Genomic DNA, 22,822 nt, shown 5'->3' on the forward strand with positions numbered 1-22,822 from the left:
AGTCTCCTGGACCTTCCGGGGAGAGTTGGCAAGTATGGTTAAAATGAAACATAATGAAATACAATGCTAAAAAAACGTAGAACCTTTATGACACATTCACTGAACTAATCAAAATTTCTGGTATCTTTATTTTATTTTTATTTTTTTTTTATCAAAAAAGTTAAATTATTTGAACTAAAAGCCATGTACAGTTAGAAAACAGATACTTTTATACATTAAATAGTTTTGTCAAAATGTGTCCATTTTCCTCTTGCCGGTCATGATGTGCATGGCAGATATTTATCTTCAGAGTATCAAGAGTAAATTCAGAGAGAACAGCCACCCAACATGACAAAGGGTCTGAATCAAGGTAGCCCGATGGCTACGTTGTTTAAACAGGCAAATAGTATCACATTTTTGCACGGTCAACATTTAACGTGTTAAAACATATAGCTATTCACTTTACAGGCAATAAGTAAGTATAGTATTGTGTTCCCATTGTGGGTCCTATTTATCTAGCTTTAAACCATGCGGAAATGGCTTTCCCACATGGTTGAGGCATTTTTAAGTATAGTGGTAATTTAACAAAAGGCTAACGTAGTAGATATCAGAGAGATATTAGACAACGTACTGCACAATACCGCAGTCCCCATAATACTCAAAGGGGACTGCGGTCTGGGAAAATTGAGGTTTTTGACCCTGATGGCTAACGCTATCTGAAGATGGCATTAGCCATTCAATCCTATGTGGAGAGCATGGCAATAAAGGGATCTAGCAGCCTTTGTGCTCTCACCTGTGTTGATTAATGGAACTATCAACTGCACATGTGCAGTAAAGACTCCGGGTCAGAACCCAGGGATGTGAGTGAAATGGAATCATCATTGGGACAGACTGTTATCGGATACGCTGTCCCGGGATGACTTTTTAGATAAATGGTTATCATATTTCATCCCTTATTGCTGTGAGAAATGGGGGTAAGGTATGATAATGTACATACCATTTTTGCGGTGGGTCATGAATAGACTCCTGGGAGTTCTAAAAATGGGGTTTCTGAATAAGTAAAGAAAAAGATTTTTGCCGTCCATGTTTCTATTATCTTAAATATCAATGGGAGAATTCTAGAATGTGCTATGTATAAAAACAGTTTTGTTATACACCTACCCCTGACTTTAGATGGAAGTTGAATCAGAATTTTGTATAGAAAAATGTTAAGATGCTTTTCCATCTACCAATTCACCTAAAGGTGGCAGCAGTGTGTATGTTATCAATGCATGAGCTTTTCAGGGAACGAATTCACTGCAACACTGCGCTGTATATAATGTGTATATAGCTGAGATATCTTACTATTCCACACATATGTTGAAGGAGATCATGGTACATGATCTAGATTTTACAAATTAAACAGGATTACACAAAGCCTTTCCAATATTAGGTTGAGGCAAAAATAGCAACAATCAGATTGCAAACTTAATTTTCTTTAATTTGCTCTGTACCTCCAGACATCCCTTTCACATAATTAAACTGCATTTATATTTGGGATAGCACAAAAATATAAATTGCTTTTATAAACCATATATCACACTATAACAAAGTTTGTAAATTGCCATGGGGGTCTGCCTGACATGGAAGAGGGGCAATTGCCCTAGGGTTTGTTAAATGTATGGAGAGCTAAAGCCAATACATAGTGATAACTGCACTGTGATCACATTCTAATAAATATATGGTTCCCTGTTGTATCTATGAATGTCACCCAGACAATCCCCACACAGGTAGAGCCCTGGTTAGATTTGAATGAGGCAGCAATGCTAACCACTGTGTCACAGTGCTGTCTAAGTGATGTCATTAGTTCCTAATGAACTGATAGGCCACCTTCTCATGAATAGTAAGTAATTCAGGTCACAAAATGGCTGCCTATACTGTGTGCAGATGACAGTTACACTTTAACAACTCTGGGATAACATGCTGCAGTTGGATTTCCCCTCTACAACGATAAAAGTTTCTGTCAGTGAAACTGACAACCTGTCATGTAATTTAGTCTGATCCCCAGAATCTTCCTAAAATCTCCTTTCAGGAATGTCCAGACAGCTGGAGAGCAGTCTTTTTATTTTTAGTCTACAACGTGCGCCCAGGATGAGTTCTCTTCAGTGCTCTATACATAGCTGCGTAGAAGAGTATATGACAGTTATACAGACAGACATCATCTGTGTCCTTGGCCGGCAGTCACTGCTTTTATGCTACAAAAGGATCTCCTATGTATTTTTGGTAATGACCTATTATAAAACATTTGCTGCTTAATGTTCCTTAATAGCAACAGACGTTATCTTGGAACTTCATTTACTTCCATCCCTTGACTGTTTAGCAATATAAAGTATAAGAAAGGTTGAATTGATGCATTTTTAAAATGTACACATGAAAAAGATAGAAATCTATATATTAAAATGACTTGTTAGGGGATTCTAGTCATAATACATCATCATCACCATTTATTTATATAGCACCACTGATTCCGCAGCACTGTACAGAGAACTCATTCACATCAGTCCCTGCCCCATTGGAGCTTACAGTCTAAATTCCCTAACATACACACACACAGACAGAGAGACTAGGGTCAATTTTGATAGCAGCCAATTAACCTACCAGTATGTTTTTGGAGTGTGGGAGGAAACCCACGCAAACATGGGGAGAACATACAAACTCCACACAGATAAGGCCATGGTTGGGAATTGAACTCATGACCCCAGCGCTGTGAGGCAGAAGTGCTAACCACTTAGCCACCGTGCTGCCCAGTATGTATATAACAATAGTTTCATAATCATGGGACCTGTCCAGAAGATTTATGTAAAATTGGTGAGCATTGGGCTGGAATAATACAAACTACAAAATTTGATTTTTAAATAGGTAAATAAAAGTTTGATGAACCATACCCTGACATAGGACATCTGTAATAACAACTAATGAATATAAAGAAGAAACCACATTCACTCTCTACTATTAAATATAAAAAATATTTATATTAATTGATACATTAAGTACAATAGTTGATTGGATTAGAAATTGTATACAAGAGATACGAAGATACTAGCTCACTGTATTGCAAAAGCCATATTTAGATTTTCTGCCCTCTCCCCTTTTTATCAAAGCAGTACTTCAAGGGGTCATAGGTGCCCAACTAATTCAAATCCGACCATGGCCTTATCTGTGAGGAGTTTCTATGTTCTCCCCGTGTTTGCGTGGGTTTCCTCTGGGTGCTTCAGTTTCCTCCCACACTCCAAAAACATACTAGGAGGTTGATTGGCTGCTATCAAAATTGACCCTAGTCTCTCTTTCTCTCTCTCTCTGTCTGTGTGTCTATATTAGGGAATTTAGACTGTAAGCTCCAATGGGGCAGGTACTGATTCGAGTGCTTTCTCTGTACAGCACTGCGGAATCAGTGGCGCTATATAAATAAATGGTGATGATGATACCCGTCCCCCCGCACAAGCATAGGCACAAATACAATACAGGCAGCCAGTGGGGACTTTAGAAAACAGAAGTATAAAGAAGGAACAGCTTGTCCAAGATATCAACATGTCAAATTTCCTGGCATAATTCAAAAAACCATATGGGAATCAAAATATTGATACATTCTAAAACATAATACACTACATTGTTCTGTCCAAATTACCAGGATAAGAATAATTTTAGACACTGGCTTTAATTTCCCTGCCAAAATGTAGTTATAAAAAATATGGAGCTGTTCTAAAATCTGTTCCTCAAAACATGAAAGTACAACATTTATCTTATTAAACATATATCTCTGTGACCAAAATATACCGAAAATTAGTTAATGATCTCTATGTGTAATAATATAAACTTTTGATATCGGGCTTATATTGTATTTCTATTACAACATTATAGCTGGGAAAAAAGCTTAATTGTGCTATAAAAAAAATCACAAAAGTTCCCATACATAGATCCGACGATTCATCTCCGGCCTGGCCAGATCTATGTCTAATTCGGGTACATATTTGTAGATAAATTGGAAAGATCGAACCACTTGTCGCTGGGGTCGAGTGATTGGAACCTATGTGGCACAAATACTGCAATCAGCATCTACATGCTAAAGTGTGAAAGTCTATTTCTGAAATCTGTCATGCATATATAAACTAATAGTGTCATTGTCATCAGTTTTTGCCTTTTTGAGATTTTTGTCTATTTTATAGTCAGAAACTGACTATATGACAGTGAATGCAAGTGCATGCAATTCATCTTCGAACGCAAAGGACACTTCCGACTGCCTACAATTTCAAGAGCAGAACGGGGAGGGAAGGGATGTATGCTTGTAAGCAGTGTACAGGGAGTGCTAAGGTAGAGCGTGCACACATTCATCAGATTCAAGCTCTGAGCATCCCTAAGGTACATGATTTTTAGCCGTATCACTTGCACCAGCCACAGGGCAGGTGTAAGTGCCGATTGATAGTGATGACAGTCGCAGATGCATGCTAGAACATGTATTTGCAATTAAGAACATGTGTAAAAATGCGTTTTATGGGCAGTAGACATTAATAACATTGATATATGTATTTCATGTTAGGGAAAAAAATACTTTTCCAATGTATTTTTATTAATGATTATAGATATAGTATTAACAGGTGTTAATGCAAATTGTGTTCACTTTGCGCTCATTGATGAATCAGGCCCACAGTGTTTATACCACATCCCCTTTATAATACCACATTGCTTACAGCCAAAAATTATTGTATGAACAGCCACAACTCAAGACCTTCTTTTCAACATGCACAACGGTGTGATGACAAATGTTTACCAAGTACTGCCTAATTTGTTTTCATTTATACTAAGCAACCCTCTAATGTGTGTAAATGTATTCAAAATACACCTAAATCTAAGTGCAGTTATACCATGCATTAAGTTTATGATTCGTTTTTTTGATATGTTTATTCTTTACTAATAAATTGAATGTAAATTTGAGTTACATTTAACAGACTGAAATATCCTTTGCATCTGTCTGCATTACTCCCTGGGGTACATGTACACAGGTTGAGAAACTAAGTTATTAACTGTCCACCATCCATCAGCTTTCTAATAAGTACAATGGAACAAGTCAGGATTCCAAGACAGATCAATTGAAAGACTGATGCACACACAACACCTACTCATTCTCAAACAACACCTACATAGTAACACATAAGGCCTACATACTCACATTCAAGACACAGCAGCCCTTAAAAATGTTTTTTTTTGTTATTGGACTGACTGTGACTGAACTATGATAAACCATTGCTTATGTATCTTATCTTCGCACTATAATGCTAATGTTGTCCATGCATCCAGTCTAATGGCGGAGGACTGTATTTTATAACACCTGCCTCATTCTCTGGGCCAGTAAAATTAATTCAAGCTCATCTCTCCCTCTACTTATTTTGTTATTATTTTAAAAGGATCTGCTCACACTAAGGTTTGTATTTCTTTCCTGGGACTGAATTGAGTGCCAGCTGGATAGATGTCTTGATATATTTAAAATTTACTCTGGTCAAGCATCAGGTCTTGATAATGTGGCTAACAAGTAAGGTTATTATAAATACATTCATAAACAAACATTAGTAATTTCACCAATATGTACTGACCTGTGACACCATAGGCTGCTCTTTCATTTGCCACAATATACAATGGTTTTAAAATCACTTGGGAGTTGAGGGTAGACATAAAAATGAAATTAACTAACAACCATCTGCACATGTGAAGTCAACTTTTTAACTTTTACAATCCAGAACTGCATATAGGTAATATCCCCCTTATATGAACTGCAGAACAGGTGTTTCTAGTGTATTTTGTTTATTCTCAATTGTACAGCACTATGGAACACTTTACAAACAGTTTACAATGACGCAGTCAGAATACTTCACAGATCTAAAATACTTACTATAATCCACATGTCCATGTCTATCAAATTCAGTTGTTTTTTTCCATTAGCAATCCAGCTCAGTCACTTGATATTATAGGTAGCAGTGACATGATCTGCATGATAGTTTAATCATATAATATTACGCTTGTGTGACCTCAACCATGATATCATTATAATTCACATAATTTGTGAGAGCATGATAAAGTAATACGATCTATTTAAGGTTTCATTTATGTATCAACATAAAAAAATAATACATAGGAACATACAACATAAAATCAACTGGACCATTCTTAGATGCAACTCCAGCAAAGTACACCATCCCGTTGCATTTCTGCCTGACTGGTGAGTGGCTTTGGGTATTACTGGTGGTTTGGACTGAAGATAGGTCAGAATGGATTTATTACATAATGTCATAGCCAAATAGTAAAGGAAAAGCAAAGTCATAAGGGATAAACTAGGTCAGGGCAGGTTGTGAGAAAATATAGTCTGTAAGGAAGAAATACCTATAGTCAATCACTGTAACCATGGAACAGGGCCTATAATTGAGCAATTAGCTTCCACACCTTCAGGTTTATAAAAGCCCAATCAAGAAGAAGATGGCTTTCATGAGAATGCATGTTAGCCATCTTAGTTGAGGGCAGACAGCCTTGCTGTACTGACCTCTATGGCTAGGAGGTCTGTCTTGCAGATAGAATCTTAACACTGTAATTGATGGTTGTAAGTCAAATGGCATCAGAGTGGACACAGTGTATAGCTATAAAGGGATGTGGCACAAAAACAGGTGAACACCATAAGCAGAGTGAATGGATAGCGACCTGGGGAAGTAAACCCGTTGAGTAATATTAACCATATGAGGCTGAAGCTGACAATCAATTCACAATGCAGGTTAATCCCAAGGTGCCTTAACAGATGTCTTCAATGTGGCATGTCTCTTGAAAGTTCACCAATGGGGCCGAAATGTTATAAAATAATTCCTATTCGTGTAGGTAAATTTACACTGCACTGAACTGTTATATCTACATTTACCACACTAGACCATGAAAAGTGACTTTGGGATCCATTTAAGAGATTTGTAGTCATAATGCATCATTACTCTATATATAGATATTTCAGATTGAGTAGGAAGAGAGTAACCCAGCAGTTGAAGGAGACATGTTCCAGGAGAGCTAAGCAATGAAATGACCATCTGTTGAAAGATAAAATTGGAAATCTTATACAAGGAGGGGCAAGTACATGTGGAATAAAGACTCCACTCCACAGTTCATGAATTTGTCAGTTTCTTATCCTCCCATGCAGTGTAATTATGAAGGAGTCCTATGCAGACACCTGAGCTTCACAAGTCTGTATCTAGAACTGATGAAGGTGTCCATGAATGAGGACTGTACTTCTTCCCAGTGGTCCTCAGACAAATCCAGAATATCCTTAACTCATTTAATATAATATAACATAACATAACATAACAAAAAGTGTGATTCCTTTGTAGAATTAAGTCCAGAGTCAAGAAAGGGGGGAATTCAATTGTCTACAGAGTGCCTCCAGGACGGTGGTGGGGGGACTCCACGGTGATATAACATCACAGATTTCTGGAAGTCCGCAACACTGGAAGTCTCGGAAATGTGCATAGCTGCGATGTTCACGGGTTATCGAATTCCCCCCCAAAGGGACATATCTAAGGCTTGGTTACTATGGATTAAACAAGGCTTTAACCGAACGTCAAATTTGGAAATACTTGAAATATATAAGAAAGCTTGAATTGTTAATTAAAACCTTTAAACCGCTAGTCCTGGAATATGTGAATTATATATTTGATCCATGCTTTGATACAGTAACCAAAATCTAGAAAACAATTGTGGGGTACATCGGAGTGCGGCTATTGAAGATAGAGTGTGTGGCATAGAGGAGTGCAATGAATTTGCATTTCAGCACACATTCTGGGCTGCAATAGTTGCTAAAGTAAGATCTAGCATATATAGTTTTTGCATGGGCTTTATATAAGTTGGCAGCTTCTAACTAAAGATAGGCATTTGTGGGTCAGGAAACTAGTTAAGTAATACTAATAACTGTGATACAAAATAATAGACTTGAGGATTTGGAAGAGCCAAGACACCCATTGTCACTAAGAACCTGCCTACTGATCTGGAGTGTCACAGTCCCATGGTAAAGAAGAAATAAAAATAGGTACAGTTGCCTAGATAGTTTTGTTTAGGGAGAATTATCAATATGAATATATTACTAGTGTCTTCTAGAAAATGAAGACCTTGACCAAAGGGCAATCTTTACCTGAAAGATATTCTGTATTGGCCTCAGATTCAGAGAATATTACTAAGTCAGAGATGTATTATTGATCACAACTGTGAATTTGAACTAGTCAAAATACTACAAGGGCATGTTGTGGGAGGCCATATTTTTGGCTGCATGGTCCAGCAGAAGCACCAGGTACTCGTCCCAGTTCATCTCCAATCCGGAGAAATCACAAAAGCACACAATCAGGGCCAGGAAGGAACCATGCATCATTAAGGTAAATCTACATGTCATCTGCATACACAATGTTCTCTTCTCTCACTTGACCATATCTCAATCTCTGGATGAGAAGTGAAGAATAGATCAGCAAGACCAGGGGATCAACTAATCAGAGCGAAGCAGAGAAAGGGGTAATTCCTGCCCCGTTGCCTTGGTCAGCTGAAAAAAAAAAATCTATTATTTGACATTAGCTGATTCTCTAACCCTCTGAGGAGGTTTACCATTATTTTTGGTAAAGCACTCTTGCCTCAGTTAGACATAAGTACACTAGCTATAAAGTATGTTCTACTTGTCCCACTTTTTCCAAAATATACCAAGATAAACACACACAACAATGTTTGGTATAGAAATGTGACATAGCACTCTCTATTTAAAACAAATTGAATTATATATTTTTATTTGTAAAATTTGTATGAGAGTGCCCTATATCCATTACTAAGACTGAACTATCATAGATGATGCACACTAGTTTAGCGTGCATCAACTGCTTAGCAACTGCAGAGTGAGTACAGTGCTGCTTATCTTACTCTGTAACCATTTGGAAAGAACTTATAATGTTCAAGTCAGGCTACACTGACAGTATTTGTCCTACTCCTTATGTGTTCTTACCTGTCAAGACCAGGATTTTATGTAAAGAGGAATGCTGCAATCTGCTATATTTTGGGCCTGATTCATTAGGGTTTCGCTCAGAATATGTTGCCCGCATATCGGCTTTGCGTGTGTCTGAATTCATCAAGCCAGGGATCAAAAGATCTGTGGCCTGTTGAATTTGGGTGCAGAGCTGCTCTGTCCCTCCCCTTCTACACAGGCACTGGAGGTCACCCCCTCTAAACAGTATTAACCCTAGAGCTGCCAGGCTAGTACTGGTTGCAGCAAAATCAGGAATAAAATGCGTGGGTCATCCCAATTTCACCGCAACCAGCAGTAGGCCAACCAGCTGGGCTGGGTACCACTATAGCAGGCAACACATGTGGCAGGGGTCCCCTGCCATAATGACAAACTAATCCCAGGCTTTTTAGCACTGGGCTGGATTCTCTAAGGAGTGGGGTCCACCAAGCAATTGTGCGCCCCCCACTAGGAACACCCAGCTCAGTGCTGAAAGCACTAGGGCTCTTTCTACACCACTAGGGCAGTGGGGTGGGGTAATAAAATGTGTGAAAAAGTTTAAAACACCATTTTAGTTTGTGTAACTACAAGTCCCAGCCAGCTGGGCTTGTAGAACTACAAGCACCAGCATACCCATGGCAGCCAGGGCATGCTGGCACTTGGAGAACCACAAGTTCCACCATACCCTGACACCCAGGGCTTTCTGAGTCATGTAGTGTTACAAACTAAAATGTAAATAAACCACAACACCCTCATTATTACCAAATTAGTTTACTAAAAATAAAAAATAAATAAAATGAAACACAACTCCCTCGTTATAACCACATCCCTTTTTTTAAAAATAATAAAACCCCAAATACTTACCATCAGATGTCTTCATCTGTATAGGATTCAATCTTCTAAGCTTTCAATCCAATAAGGCTTGTGACCATAACCAAAACAAACCAAACTATAATATTCCAATGGTCCTGTAGCTGTCCAAACAAAAAGTCCTGGAGTAGTCCAAAAATAATAAAGCCCAAAGCAATTATATTCCAATAGTCCATGAATTCTTCTTTTCTTCAGTCCAAAGGCCCCATATAATATGCAAAAATTGCTTGAAAAATCTTCTGTTCTTAAGCCTAGAGGACTCCAAAATAAATACACTAAAACAGGTTTGGCAAAACAAGAAAGCAATAAGAAACAAATGGACTTTTTTCTTCTATGGAAGAACACACAACACTGAATGAGAAAGAAACAGACGCAAGGTCTATTCATACTGTAGGGGGTTTCCCATGGCAACATGGGAAAAGATCCACCAGCTAACTTAGACTAGCCCCAGAGCTGGAACAAAAAATACGGGCAAAATATAAGGTTACTTCTACAGCCATAGAGCTTGATACAACTGTGGTTGAGTGCGCTCTAGTTTGGCATCCCCACACTGTAAAGTGACTTCAGCTACATGCCCCTTCCCCACTCAGGACAATTCCCTTTCACATAGGGGATAGTAACAGCCCTTTACGTGCGTTAGAGCATGGAAAAGCGCTGTTTTACCAGATGTATCTACCGCTTCTGAACTTGCGTAGAGTGATTTTGAGGATGACTATACGCTTAAAACCGGCAGATAAGTGCCCTAATGAATCAGGCCCTTTGTGTCTTCCTTGTAGCATAACAAGGCGATAACACAAGACACAAGAAAGGGAAACAAAAATTAAGAATAAAGGTAACAATAATAAGAAACATGAAACACTTTTTTACCCACAAAGACTGAAAACAATGCCAAAGCACTATTCTGCCACACTGCTTAAGCCCCTTCCTCATCTCTTCTAGAGTTTAAGATTATGATGGTAGCCAGATGCATAACACTTTGTGCTCCGCACTCGAAGACCTATACCCTAAAATTATTGCAAGTGGTAAAGGAACTAAATAGAATGGGGAAGAGTATAAGAGACAAACATGGAGTTAAAAAGAAATACATAAGCAACAAATTATGTATGTATTTAGATCCTATGTTTACACTTGAATAAGTTCATGAGTGTGATATGTTAAATTGAAAACAGGTGTCAAGATAATTATACTATTTGCAGACTAGTGCATTTGCTATAACACTAGTCATTTGTATGAATCTCTCTATGAATGCAATTACTTTATGGAATAGGTGGGTTCTGCTTTTTGCTGGCAATAATTTTGTGAGGCCCATGAGAAACGTTTGACAACCACTGCCGTAGCCGTTACAATCTTTCCACTGTGTGTTTTGTTTTTTTAAATCTGATATGCTCATTAATTAACCTTGTTTACTGTTTATAGACTACATCTCAATTTCATAGGCCTGGAATTGTTGGCATTATGTCACATGCATAAAGCAGTTGTTGGACACAAGAAAACTGGCAAAGCCTTAGTGCATTCAGTACTAGTCTATAAAGGACAGGGGGGCATCAGCCCCCTGGGCTGGTCCCATAGAGGGTTACCTTGGTCTGGGTCACTGGGCCATCTGCATTTTATTTTAGTCTTGCCCCCCTGGCTAAAATTTGCAAGCTCTCCCCTGTAGATTATCATGACTATCATGGGATAAGCATAATAGGCCAGTGTCTAGAGGTGTCAAGCCTTAAACCTTCCTCAATTAGCCAATGCTATACAGGCCTAGTGGTGACTGTTATTACATGGATTTAATTTACTACAGTATGTGCCACTTACATGTCATTTCTGTCACTGCCTGGATGAGTCTTGATGGCTTCTAGAATATGCGCATCCACAGTAATAGTGCAACCCACTCTGAAATTCAAGTATAGAATTGGGAAGGTACAACAGGGACAGCGGTGGCACTAATGACTCCAAATAGCATCTAGGAGCCAATGGCTACTGGTAGAATGTGGGGTACAAGCAGCAAATACAATGTGGGACATTTCTCACTTTTTTTCGAAAAATTTCCCCCCCCTACATCTGCAAAAGTTTAATAGAGGGTGAAAACGAATTAAATTGATAAGTCCTTAGGGCATATTCAGTTAGGTCCGGTGATCGTGATTACGCATGGCTGCGCACATAAAGTGCCAATACGGTACTGCAACATTGCGGATTTCCCTTTGCATCCCTATGGGGTGCGCATGGAAATCTGCCATGTTGCGGTAATGGGAAGTGTGCAGCCTCGCGTATTCGCGATCGGCGGACCTAAATGAATATGCTCCCTTGTGCTTAGATGTGGCTAACAGCAATGATTTATGGTAAGATTATCTCAAAGAAGGGTGATATAAATATCTCAGAATATATAGTGCAACATGCAGCATTGCTGTACAATTGAATAGTCTTGTTCTAGAGAAATGTTACAAATTAAGTCATGTAGGTACATGACACACTTATGTCAATGTGACAGATTGACAGCAGGGTAGGACAGAGACATGACGGAATGCACTTCCCGCCTCTGGAATAAGTAGCAGAGTGGCCTTCTCTTCCGTTACCTCTTAAATCTAGCCAGGAATAGGGTTATATGAAGCCCCAGATATTCTGACCGGCACAATTCAGATTCATTTTCTCTCAAAAGTCATATATTGTTTTGAATTTTGTACTGATTAAAAAAAAAATTATCCCCCCACCTCGACTTGAGCTCTTGATTTCACAGTTACAGCACTGTTTAAAGTAATAAATACAAAGTGTGTTGCCCTCTCAGATCCATAACCATTCACGTTGCTAGACAGTCTGTGACTGGTTCCCACAGATCACACATGTGGTGTCTCCCTACTCTAGTGAAAACCAGCCCCAGGTTGGTGAGAGGAGGGCTGGTGCCTGAATGGTGAGGTTGACAAGCATAGAGTACGCCCTTCTCCAAGGGTAGCAGATGTGCTGAATAGGGTTGGGGCTCTTCCAAACCCTCCTGCGCTGCAGGGGCCAAATTAACAAGCCAGATTAAAACCCATGGAGGGACTACTTTGCCATCCCAGTGGCCCCAGTATAATGGAGACAGGTCCATACAACCCCTGTCTATTAGATCATATGAGTAAAAAGTTTAAACACATACTGTAAACACACTTTTAAGATAAAATTTAAATGAAGAAAAGTCAAGACTTTATTATGTATAAAATATATAGTCAAATGGGATGACAGTAACAGAGCAGGTATAGCAGCGGTATTTACTTGATAAATAGGAACTTTCATGCAAAATCTGGTGATAAACCCTACAAATATAAGCAGTATATTTGTCACTTGCAGGTACGTAAGCGCAGCAAGGCATGCCGAGGTGGACTGCGGGAAAATGATGAGCTGATCTCCATCAATGGGAAACCTTGTGCTGGACTATCACATGCAGAGACAATGCTGATGATAGACTCATCAGGCGGCACTCTCCACATTCGTGTCAAGAGGTAAAAGCTCCACTTTATTATTTTTCTTCCTGCCTTCGTGTTATTTTCCAATGTGGGATTTTGCATAGCCAGTCTAGAGAATTTATAATCCAGTGTTTAGAACCCAGTCCAGGATATTTAGGTGCATTTGTTGCCCATGCACAGCAGCTGCAGTACCACTTGTGGCTTAAAGGATGAGATACAGATCCTAGCTATTCTGCCATTTATATGTATCCCAAACCTTTTTGAATTGCAAAGAAACTTTTTTTGTGGTTCAAAATGGGAACTTTCAAGCTTCCCAGACTAAACTCTGATGAACATACAATTTCAATCGGTAATGCCCACTCTGATGATCCAAATTCAAATTCAATTGGATGATAGACATTACCTTTGTGTATGTATGTGGCCATTGACTGAAGCAATAAGCCCTGATATGATACTGTCTTTCTGTCTATTCTTCAAACAATAGGTTCTGACCAATCTGATCACCAATCTGTGTCTAGTTCAAATTGTATACAGATCTAGATGTATGGTGCTCAGAACAAAGAGTTGGATCAATCTGTGTGTGAAAATCTTTTTCAATTACAATAGAATTAAAACCTGACTATTCTGATCAGCAAAACAACCAAGTTATGATTTGTATAAGGAGGGAGTGGGGGTGAGACACTCAAAAGAAGGATGAATAATAATAGGCTGCAGAGCAATGGAGCTCCCACCGTTAATTGATAATAGCCAACTCACCACTTCATGTCATAACAGGTACTCCAAGCACCTGGACTGTGGATTGGATCAACAATTTAAATTTTCAAGAACAAAAAGTGTGCAGTGAATGGAGAGTCATTGGACATGTCACTTCTTGGACTTACTTAGTACTTAGTAGTAAGACGTACTTAGGACATTACTACTAAAGAGTACTTAGGACATTATTTCTTAGCACTAAGGAGTACTTAGGACATTTGGCACCATGGAAGGTGCTGTATCACCTTTCTTTGCCCTAGTGTTTTGACCGGGTATGGATCATTTTTTCAAATTCTGTAAGAAAGACTGGAGCTCTTCATCGCTTAATGTATTCATTTTATTAGTTTATAGCCTATATGGGCTCCCACCTCCCTAGTCCTAGAGGAGGTGAGGATGATCTTTTGTCTCCCACCCCTCTGAACGTTTTTGAGACTTCCTCTTATGGCACAGACAATGACCCTTGACCCTACTGAGCCTTATAGTTCTAGAGATTAGGAAGTAGATGGGTGCTCTTAGCCTTGTGGAAAAAGGGGGTGAAAACCCTTGCCCCTACGGCACTTTGTGTAGGTGGTATATTTTCTCCTGCTGTGAAATGGTGCAATGGTGTTAGAAGTGAACGTTAGTATTTTTCCATCTAGAAATAATTTAACACTCACAGTAATCAATTCTTGTGCTGACACACTGAAGTGAAAAGGAGACGCTCGCCTGGGCTTGATTAAACTCTTAACATCCTGCATCCAAGTCTTCTGAGCTTATTGACTCATGTGTGACAGAGGAGGAGAATTCCACCTAAACTTCAATGTACTGGGAGAAACTATGAACGCTAGAGTTCCTCTTGCTAGTGTTGAAAGCACCCATCTGACACCACCCTTGAAAGTGGACAGCCCCTTTATACATATATATGGTATATATTCATTAAAATGTTAAAGGTTTTAGCATGTGTTACCATGATGCCTAACTGAACACAGCTCTACATGTATTCAATAACGCTTTAATTAACCCTTTTATACCAAAGAAGTGACCTATATGTGCTCTGCTTTGATCGCTTGAAATATGCTCATATAATGTAGGCTCTGAATTTTTGGCTGACAGCTGTGAAAATGAGATGTACTAACGGAGGCTGTAAACGACATCAAATCAGTAAACGGCTGAAATGTGACCTGTGGATCCTTTTTTTCTGCAGTATACAGCTGCTTAGAGAACAAGCAGGAGACATAATAGTTTATTATAGTAGCAAAGTCAACAGCTTTACATGTCTGAAAATAGCTCTCCCCTCACCCACCTTACTTAATCTTAGCATGAAGGACTCTCTCTCCACCTGTTGAGAAGAAATAACATCACTCCCAGTGATACACTATTGATTTTCACATGGCATTAACTGCTTCTCTCCACAGCTCACATGTACGTTGCTTGTTGGCTGAACATTAATGTTTGAAACAGCAGAGTGGAGCCAGTGCTTTGTCACTGCTAACTGATAGCTGCAGAAATATGTATACAGTGAGGAATTTGTGTTATCCTCCTAATTAGTATTCACCCTGATAATGGTGCAAGAGATGAAAATAAATAAAAACGTAATTTTATAAAACAAGCACATTTTTAGTTATCAAATTAATATTCTGACCATATTTACAATTTTTACAATTTATTCAGCTTATACAATTTAGCTCTGTTTTATATATATATATATATATATATATATATATATATATATATATATATATATATATATATATTTCTGTTTAGATTATATAGGAATTGGCAGTTTCCCAGAAACTAGCTGCTTCTTTGTGGTATTTGATTAGCAATCTGACTGCTTAAAAGTATATTTAGCTCTCACTGAATAATATCACAGGGCAACATAGAGTGGTACAGTTAGAGACAGAGTATTATAATATATGTATAAACAACTATAAATAATCCAGTTCTCCATTCCCCCTCCCTGCCACCGTCACTTTCTCTCATGTATATATTGTGTACAAAAGTGCAATAAAATGTCACTATAATTTAAACCTGGGTTTTAATTTGGCATTATAAATGCCAATGCTAATATTTGGTGAGTACCGATGTCATCACTTAAGTGCATACATGCCAACTTTTAAGATTTCTCCACCGGGAGATTCTGTGAGAGAAGTCATGTGATAAGGGGTAGAAGGGGGGCGCGGTGACATTGTCGTGTCACCATAACCCCGCCTCCACTATAAAAAGTCGAAATTCACGGCATTGAATGGAGGGGCGGAGTTTAATGATGCAATTAAGCCCCACCCCCTCCATTCACTAATGTGAGTTTGGAAACTGCAGCTACTTTGCCTACTCTTCCGGGAGTCCGTGAGGACCCTCCGAAATTCGGGAGCCTCCCGGGAATTCCGGGTGAGTAGGCAAGTATGCTTAAGTGATTATTAAGAAAATGTGTGTATTATAAAGATTATTGTACACCCTAGTGTAAATTATTACAGATATTAGAAGTCAGTTTTGGTTTCATCAACCTATGTAAATGTGGATGTCCTGAAACATCATTCCTTGATATGGTCACGGAACTCCGTGGTTATTTCTTATATCCTTATCGTTTACAGTGTGGAGTGCGTTATCCCATGTATAGAACATATGTAGAGTGATTTGCATATTTATGTTTGGACCTTCACATATACAATTATGCCTTCTATTATGGAATGCATTTTAACTAAATGATGCTATACAACTGGGTAATGCCTATTTACTATATATATATATATATATATATATATATATATATATATATGGCCAGGCATATGATTTGGGCAAGCGCAATAAGAGTTTTTGCATTTCGCAAAACATACATTAAAAAAAAGAAAATTTATATTAACAAAAGAAATCTTAGGTCTCAAAATCCAAAACATAATATACAGTTAGAAAACAATTTTAATTGGCAAGCACATGTAAATCTCATAATCATATCTGTAGGAGGAACTGTTTTATCACTTTACAAAAGCATTTTTCATGTAAGCTGAAGAACCCTTTTCAGCTGAGCAGCTCATCAAGATGAATTTATTCTAAGCAGAATTATCACCTTTGTTCTTTCAGTGGGATGGGGATAAACCAATTCCCTTTCATAACATGATTTATAGCAGGTGTCAAATTCAACAGATTCCTTCAATCCATGCTGATATAACGATGGGCCAACATAACCTTAGTGTCTGGTAGACAGCTATTCTGATTTGTAAATAAACATAATAAGTAACTGTAAAATTGATTCATTTTTTGTCATGTTAGCACAATTAGATCCAACGTATGAAGTCAACTAACTCTGGAATTATTTAGTGCTCATGTGTAGAGAGGCCTAAAATGAGCTATATAATCGTCATTAACCAATTCATAACCAAACCAGTGAAATCACCAGATGCCATCTGCACTATGTGCAGACGGATAGCCATAGTTTCTGTTTAGAACTTAATGCTATTTAATCTCTGATCTTTTTCTTTTCTCATTATTATACTTTAGATAGCCACACCTGCTATTTGCATAACCGCTTACACTTTTTCCCGCACATTGTGCTTTATACACTGCAATAAGCTCACATTCTTATATTCAGGATTATGTCACCACCTTAGAACAAATATATTTATCAGCAACTCATTTTCAATAGACATCACTGCCACATCCCTATCTTAAATGAAAAAAAACTGTGAAGTTGGTTCATTTTCTATAAATAGGTGGATTAAATCTGCCCTCCCAGGTAGGGAGAAAGATCCCTCTGCCCAGGTTGACATTTACCATTGGTCCATCTGTGAATGGGGGAATGTGTGATTGTGAGGACCAATCAGAATCTGCAATCATGGAGAATGTGGCTTTTAATTGATCCTTCCACACACATACCCCAACTGATTTTAAAATAGTAAACGTAAAAGTTTTGCTACTTGGGTGGCAGTACATGGTTAATAGAAAGCCATATCTGTTAGACAATTTGATGCTTTGGCTATGTCTAAGCATACCATGACTGTAGCATCCATATTGGAACAAGTCACATTAAAGGTACAATAAAAAGCATCTGCTGTTAGCTGTACTGCACTAGCTCAGAATAAAGTTAATTCTGATTGACCCAGAAGGATTAAGGGATAACTAAACTTTCATACTAGTTTCAAGAGCCTGTAATACCATTTTCGAATATGCAGGTAAAAGTTGTCCTACTTTGACTGAACTTGAGATGTTCCTCATTGTATTTACCATATGATTTGGACCGCAAAATACATAAGACACTTCTTATGGTCAAAAAATAAATAAATTCCCCCTTTAACACCTTCCCTTGTGTCCTAAAAAACGCTACCTCTGCTTCTAGGAACAAACAAAACTGACTCGATAACATCAAACTCCTCTTCTCAAGAACTTCCCTTTGTAGTCACTGACCACATCAGTGCTCTGATGTCCAGCATACACAACCGTGTTCAACCTCATCTGTAACTAGCTGGTAGCATTGGGTATGGTCACACCAGACCAGTAGACAGAGGTCATTACTTTGAGAGAAAAATGTGTCATATGTGGTCTGAAAAGTATGGTACAAATATCGTACAAGATCCCTTCTCTGTTCTCAGCAAGAAAAAAGAGGCTGAATATAGCAATCATATTTTTTAATTCACTACAGGCAATTATTTTTTTATATGTACAGCAATTCATTGTTTAGTGACAAAAATGAGCTAGAATTAAATTTAAAATATATATATATATATATATATATATATATATATATATATATATATATATATATCCATTATTATTACATAAAGTAGGAAAGAGTGACAGGTGGGACGTTTGCCTTTAAAAGAATGAGTAGCGTTCTTATCAATGTATTAGATAGTAGAAATGCCCCCTACAGATTGATTGATTAGTACACCATGGATGGAGATATCAAGCATAACTGACATCTGATTTTATGCCATTTGAGCTAATTTATCTTTTTATTTCAGGTATAAAACAATTACATTTTGAGATTTAGTTGTGTTTTAGTATTTAGTTGTGCAACAGGTTTATGCCAAATTCAGTTTGTTAAGCAAGAATAGTGGTTTGCTAACTCTAGTTTGCCCTGGGTGTAGTACTGCTATTTCCCCAGCATATGGCAATCTTACTCTAAAAATAAGACGTTGCATTCTAGAATCTGAGTATTCCTTTTAAACTTTAAATAAGATCACTAGGCTCTAGTATGAAGTAGAACTTATTTTTAACAAGCACAGCTGCCTGTCTGTAAAAGAAAGTTACACCGTAGAAAATATAAGTCCCTAACCAGCTCTGTGACTCAGCGTAATAGGTCAGGCAGCCAGTGAATGAGTACATCAATTGAAATCTACAAAATGACACAACGTTAGTAAACTGTTGTAATGCTGACCCTCTGTTTCTTACGGGACACATTTACCTCTATAATACTATAACACTAGGTATTTTAATTTATTTATTTATTACTAAGAACGACCCACTACAATTGGCATAGCATTGAAGGAGGATGCAATGTGAGTAAGCATTAAATACAAGCCATTAGATCATACGTCAAAGAAAATTTGAAATATATCATTCACATTAGACAACTTTTTGTAAGTTCCATAACATAAATGTAAAAAAACCAGTCAAATATTCATAATTAGTATCAATTATGCAGCCAATATTTTAGAGGAAATTGTACTCTAAAAGAAGAGTGAATCTGTCCAGCCCTCTCATAGACTGGATTTATAACATTAAAAACCATAGCGGCACAAATATGCCTTATATGTATAATGTTACTTTACAAGACTCAGCACAAAAGGAAATACATCCTACATTTATTATTTGTGGGTTATCTAGACTGACTGGTCTCTAGTAGTAGCTGAGTGCATGGATCACTGCTCTTTCTACATGTACAGGTCATTCCTATTACAGCTCACTGCTGGCAGTGTATGTTTCCCTGGGGAAGAGAGATATTGAGATGTGAAGTATATAGCTGGGACAGTCTGTGTATCACTTGTATTCTGAAGCTAATTCATTCCACTCATACTAGAGCAATCTCCTCTCCTTTGCACTCCTCCCAACTAAGAGCTGACTGGATGTAATGTGACTCTCTTTTTTTATCCCATACAGGACAGCAGCCGGAGCTCAGACACCTCGATCCCACAGAGTGCTTCCTTCCCCTAGCAGCCCAAACTCCATCAGAAGCCCAGACCCCCCTGGCTCCTGGGCTGCATCACCATCCATCTCAACTACACCTGGCCAACCCCGTCTGCTGCACTTGGAGAGCATTACCTCTCCCCCAGATAGTGAAGCATACTACGGGGAAACAGATAGTGACGTTGACATCCAAACATCTCCAGGACATCCACAGGGGGCCCAGCAGCATCCAAGCCAGCAGCAGGCACCCCCAGAAAAACACCGCAGGGCACGGAAGAAGAGTCCAAGATCTCCACCTGGGAGCAGCAGCAAAATAGAAAACGAGCAACAGTCACTGTCTGAGATGAGTGGCTATGAGAGTGGTCCTGGTGGCATTGCAGAGGGTGCCTTGCAGCCAACAAGTGGAGTGGCCAAGAGAGAAATAACATACCAGCCTGATAGTAGCAGAGCTGAAACTCCCTTCTCTGATGTGGAAGGCTTCCTGCCAGCTGAAGAGCAGGAGAAGATATCCGATGTCACTGCAGCCTCACCTGAATCTATGCTGCTGCCCCATGCCACAAAAAGCATCCGAGCCGAGAGACATCTTATCCCAATGATAGGACCAGTGGAACATCCTGTAGATGAAGATCTGACAACGAGCTATTCAGATAAAGCCAAAGAAGCAAGTAAGTGCTAAATCAGATCTGTCTCCCAAAATAAACCCTGTTTACTTGAGGTGCTGAAAATATTAGTATTGTGTTATTTAATTCTAGTATCATCAGCATTCATGTGGCTGATCTCAGTAATATACTCAAGTACAAGATCAGCAATGGAGAGATCAGTGGTCTGTCTCCACAAGCCAGCACTTCTTTGGTAGTGGATTGAAGTCTATTAAACGTTTGACTAAGATGTGATCTGGCTCCTGTGGTTCCTCTATTTTTAAGGCCATATTGAATTTCATCAATGGTCTGAGAAATAGGAGAATCCTGCCAGAAGCACAATATTGCTGTAACTATCTCTTACTATCTTCCCAACAATCCATCTGTTGGGCCCCTGCTATTGAGACATGTCTTGGAAAATACACAATCAAATAGATCAGCAGCAGCCATTGACAACTTACAGTATATACAAGAAAACTAATATTGCTAATTCACAAGCAACAACTTTATGAATAAAGGGGTTATTGTAGAGATTATTATGTTTTAGCAGGGTAGAGGCCTATGCCAGATTACTAGAGCCAGTGTTTTTTTGTTTATATCTAGTCTACCCACTGCTGAATTAATAATACTGGCATACTTCCTGCTTCCTTCTTGGCGACTGTGACATATCAGTGCAGTGACATGTCTTGAAAAGGGTTGCTGGTATGTTTGAAAACAAGATGTCATATTTATCTGCATTCAGGTTGGGTGTGCAACTTGTCGGTCAGATCAACCCGTTATTATTATTGTTTATTCATATAGCGTCAATCAGTGATGGAAGTGGGGGATTATACGGAGGTATGCCATACCGTCACTTCTCCTACTGCCTTCACTGTAAAACTGTCAAATTCCATTCACTTACATTCCCATTTCGTTTTTCATACGCAACTTGTAAATTTCCACTTTGACCTTTGGCGCAAATTATATTAAGCAGCGCTGTATCCCAGATCTAATCCCAGATCTGAGAGAACAACAGCTCTTATAGTTTATGGGTTGATTAATAGAAAACGAGGAAATAATAAAAAAGGGATAAACTTAGCACTACCGTCGGACTCACATTAAATAAACTTATAAATTAATCAACCTAATATTACTTAAGATAAAGAATAAATATATATCCATGGGGAATAACTTATTTTTACTTAGTAGATAACATATGCATCTTTTTAGTTTCAGTGCACACATCATTCCTGTGTATTTACTAGTCATCTCCGGGGCTGATAAGTATGGTGTCTGGGAGAGTTACATCCTTCGATGATGATGATGATGATCAGTTAGTTTCACTTTACAAAATAGATGCCTATTCATTTTAACATGTAGTAGGTGTTTTTTCTGGAAATAACATGCAACAGTAATATTCATATGAAACACTTAAATTATTCAGATTGTGCACTGTTAGACAAGTTTTCCAACCTGAGCTGTTATTAGGAACATTGGACACACTCAAAAAATAGGTCTGATGCATTTTTTCAACTACTGATCTTCTGGATAATATAAGTGCAATCCATTGTTTAGATGAGAAAACCAACATATACGTATACATTGGTCTTCCCGTCACAAAAAGTAATTGGAAGCCTTTAAACTAACAGAATGGGATGCTGCCCAGTACATGGGTAGTAAAATCAATAGTGGGTCAATCCTCCCTCCTTTGTCTGCACTTATTATAGTTGATTATTGAGTATTACTGCAATTGCTTACAATGATTATATTAAAAATGGACAGTCTTGAAAAGGGACAGAACGGTGCATCGCTGGGCCCCATAGCCAAATTTGGGTAGGGGGCCAGTGATGCTGCTCTAGCCTCTCAGGCCACCCGCTCTGCTCTGCCCACTGGGCAAGCACCCAGCGGGTACCCAGAGGCTTCTCTGCTCTGGAAAGAACAGAGTGGGACCTTGGGGGGCTTCAGAGGGTGACCGACTTGCCACTGCTGGGCCACCCCCCACATCTGGGTCCTGTAGCGGTCATAATCCCTGCACCTACTGTAGTTCC

General features: G+C 38.6%; 1 protein-coding gene across 2 annotated transcripts in view; it reads left to right on the forward strand.

Annotated features, from left to right (window-relative positions):
• The window catches only part of SYNPO2L (synaptopodin 2 like), an 83,516-nt gene that overhangs the window by 31,483 nt on the left and 29,211 nt on the right, over positions 1 to 22,822 (forward strand). Inside the window, exons 2-3 of one of the 2 annotated variants that reach the window (XM_075216694.1) lie at positions 13,190 to 13,341; positions 20,131 to 20,822. In XM_075216694.1, coding sequence (XP_075072795.1) covers positions 13,190 to 13,341; positions 20,131 to 20,822 — 844 coding nt within the window. Of the gene's footprint in view, positions 1 to 13,189; positions 13,342 to 19,506; positions 19,530 to 20,130; positions 20,823 to 22,822 lie in introns of those variants that run through there. The other variant, XM_075216695.1, reaches the window with a different exon arrangement.

Source organism: Mixophyes fleayi, chromosome 6 (assembly GCF_038048845.1).
Source record: "Mixophyes fleayi isolate aMixFle1 chromosome 6, aMixFle1.hap1, whole genome shotgun sequence".
Taxonomy (NCBI): domain Eukaryota; kingdom Metazoa; phylum Chordata; class Amphibia; order Anura; family Limnodynastidae; genus Mixophyes; species Mixophyes fleayi.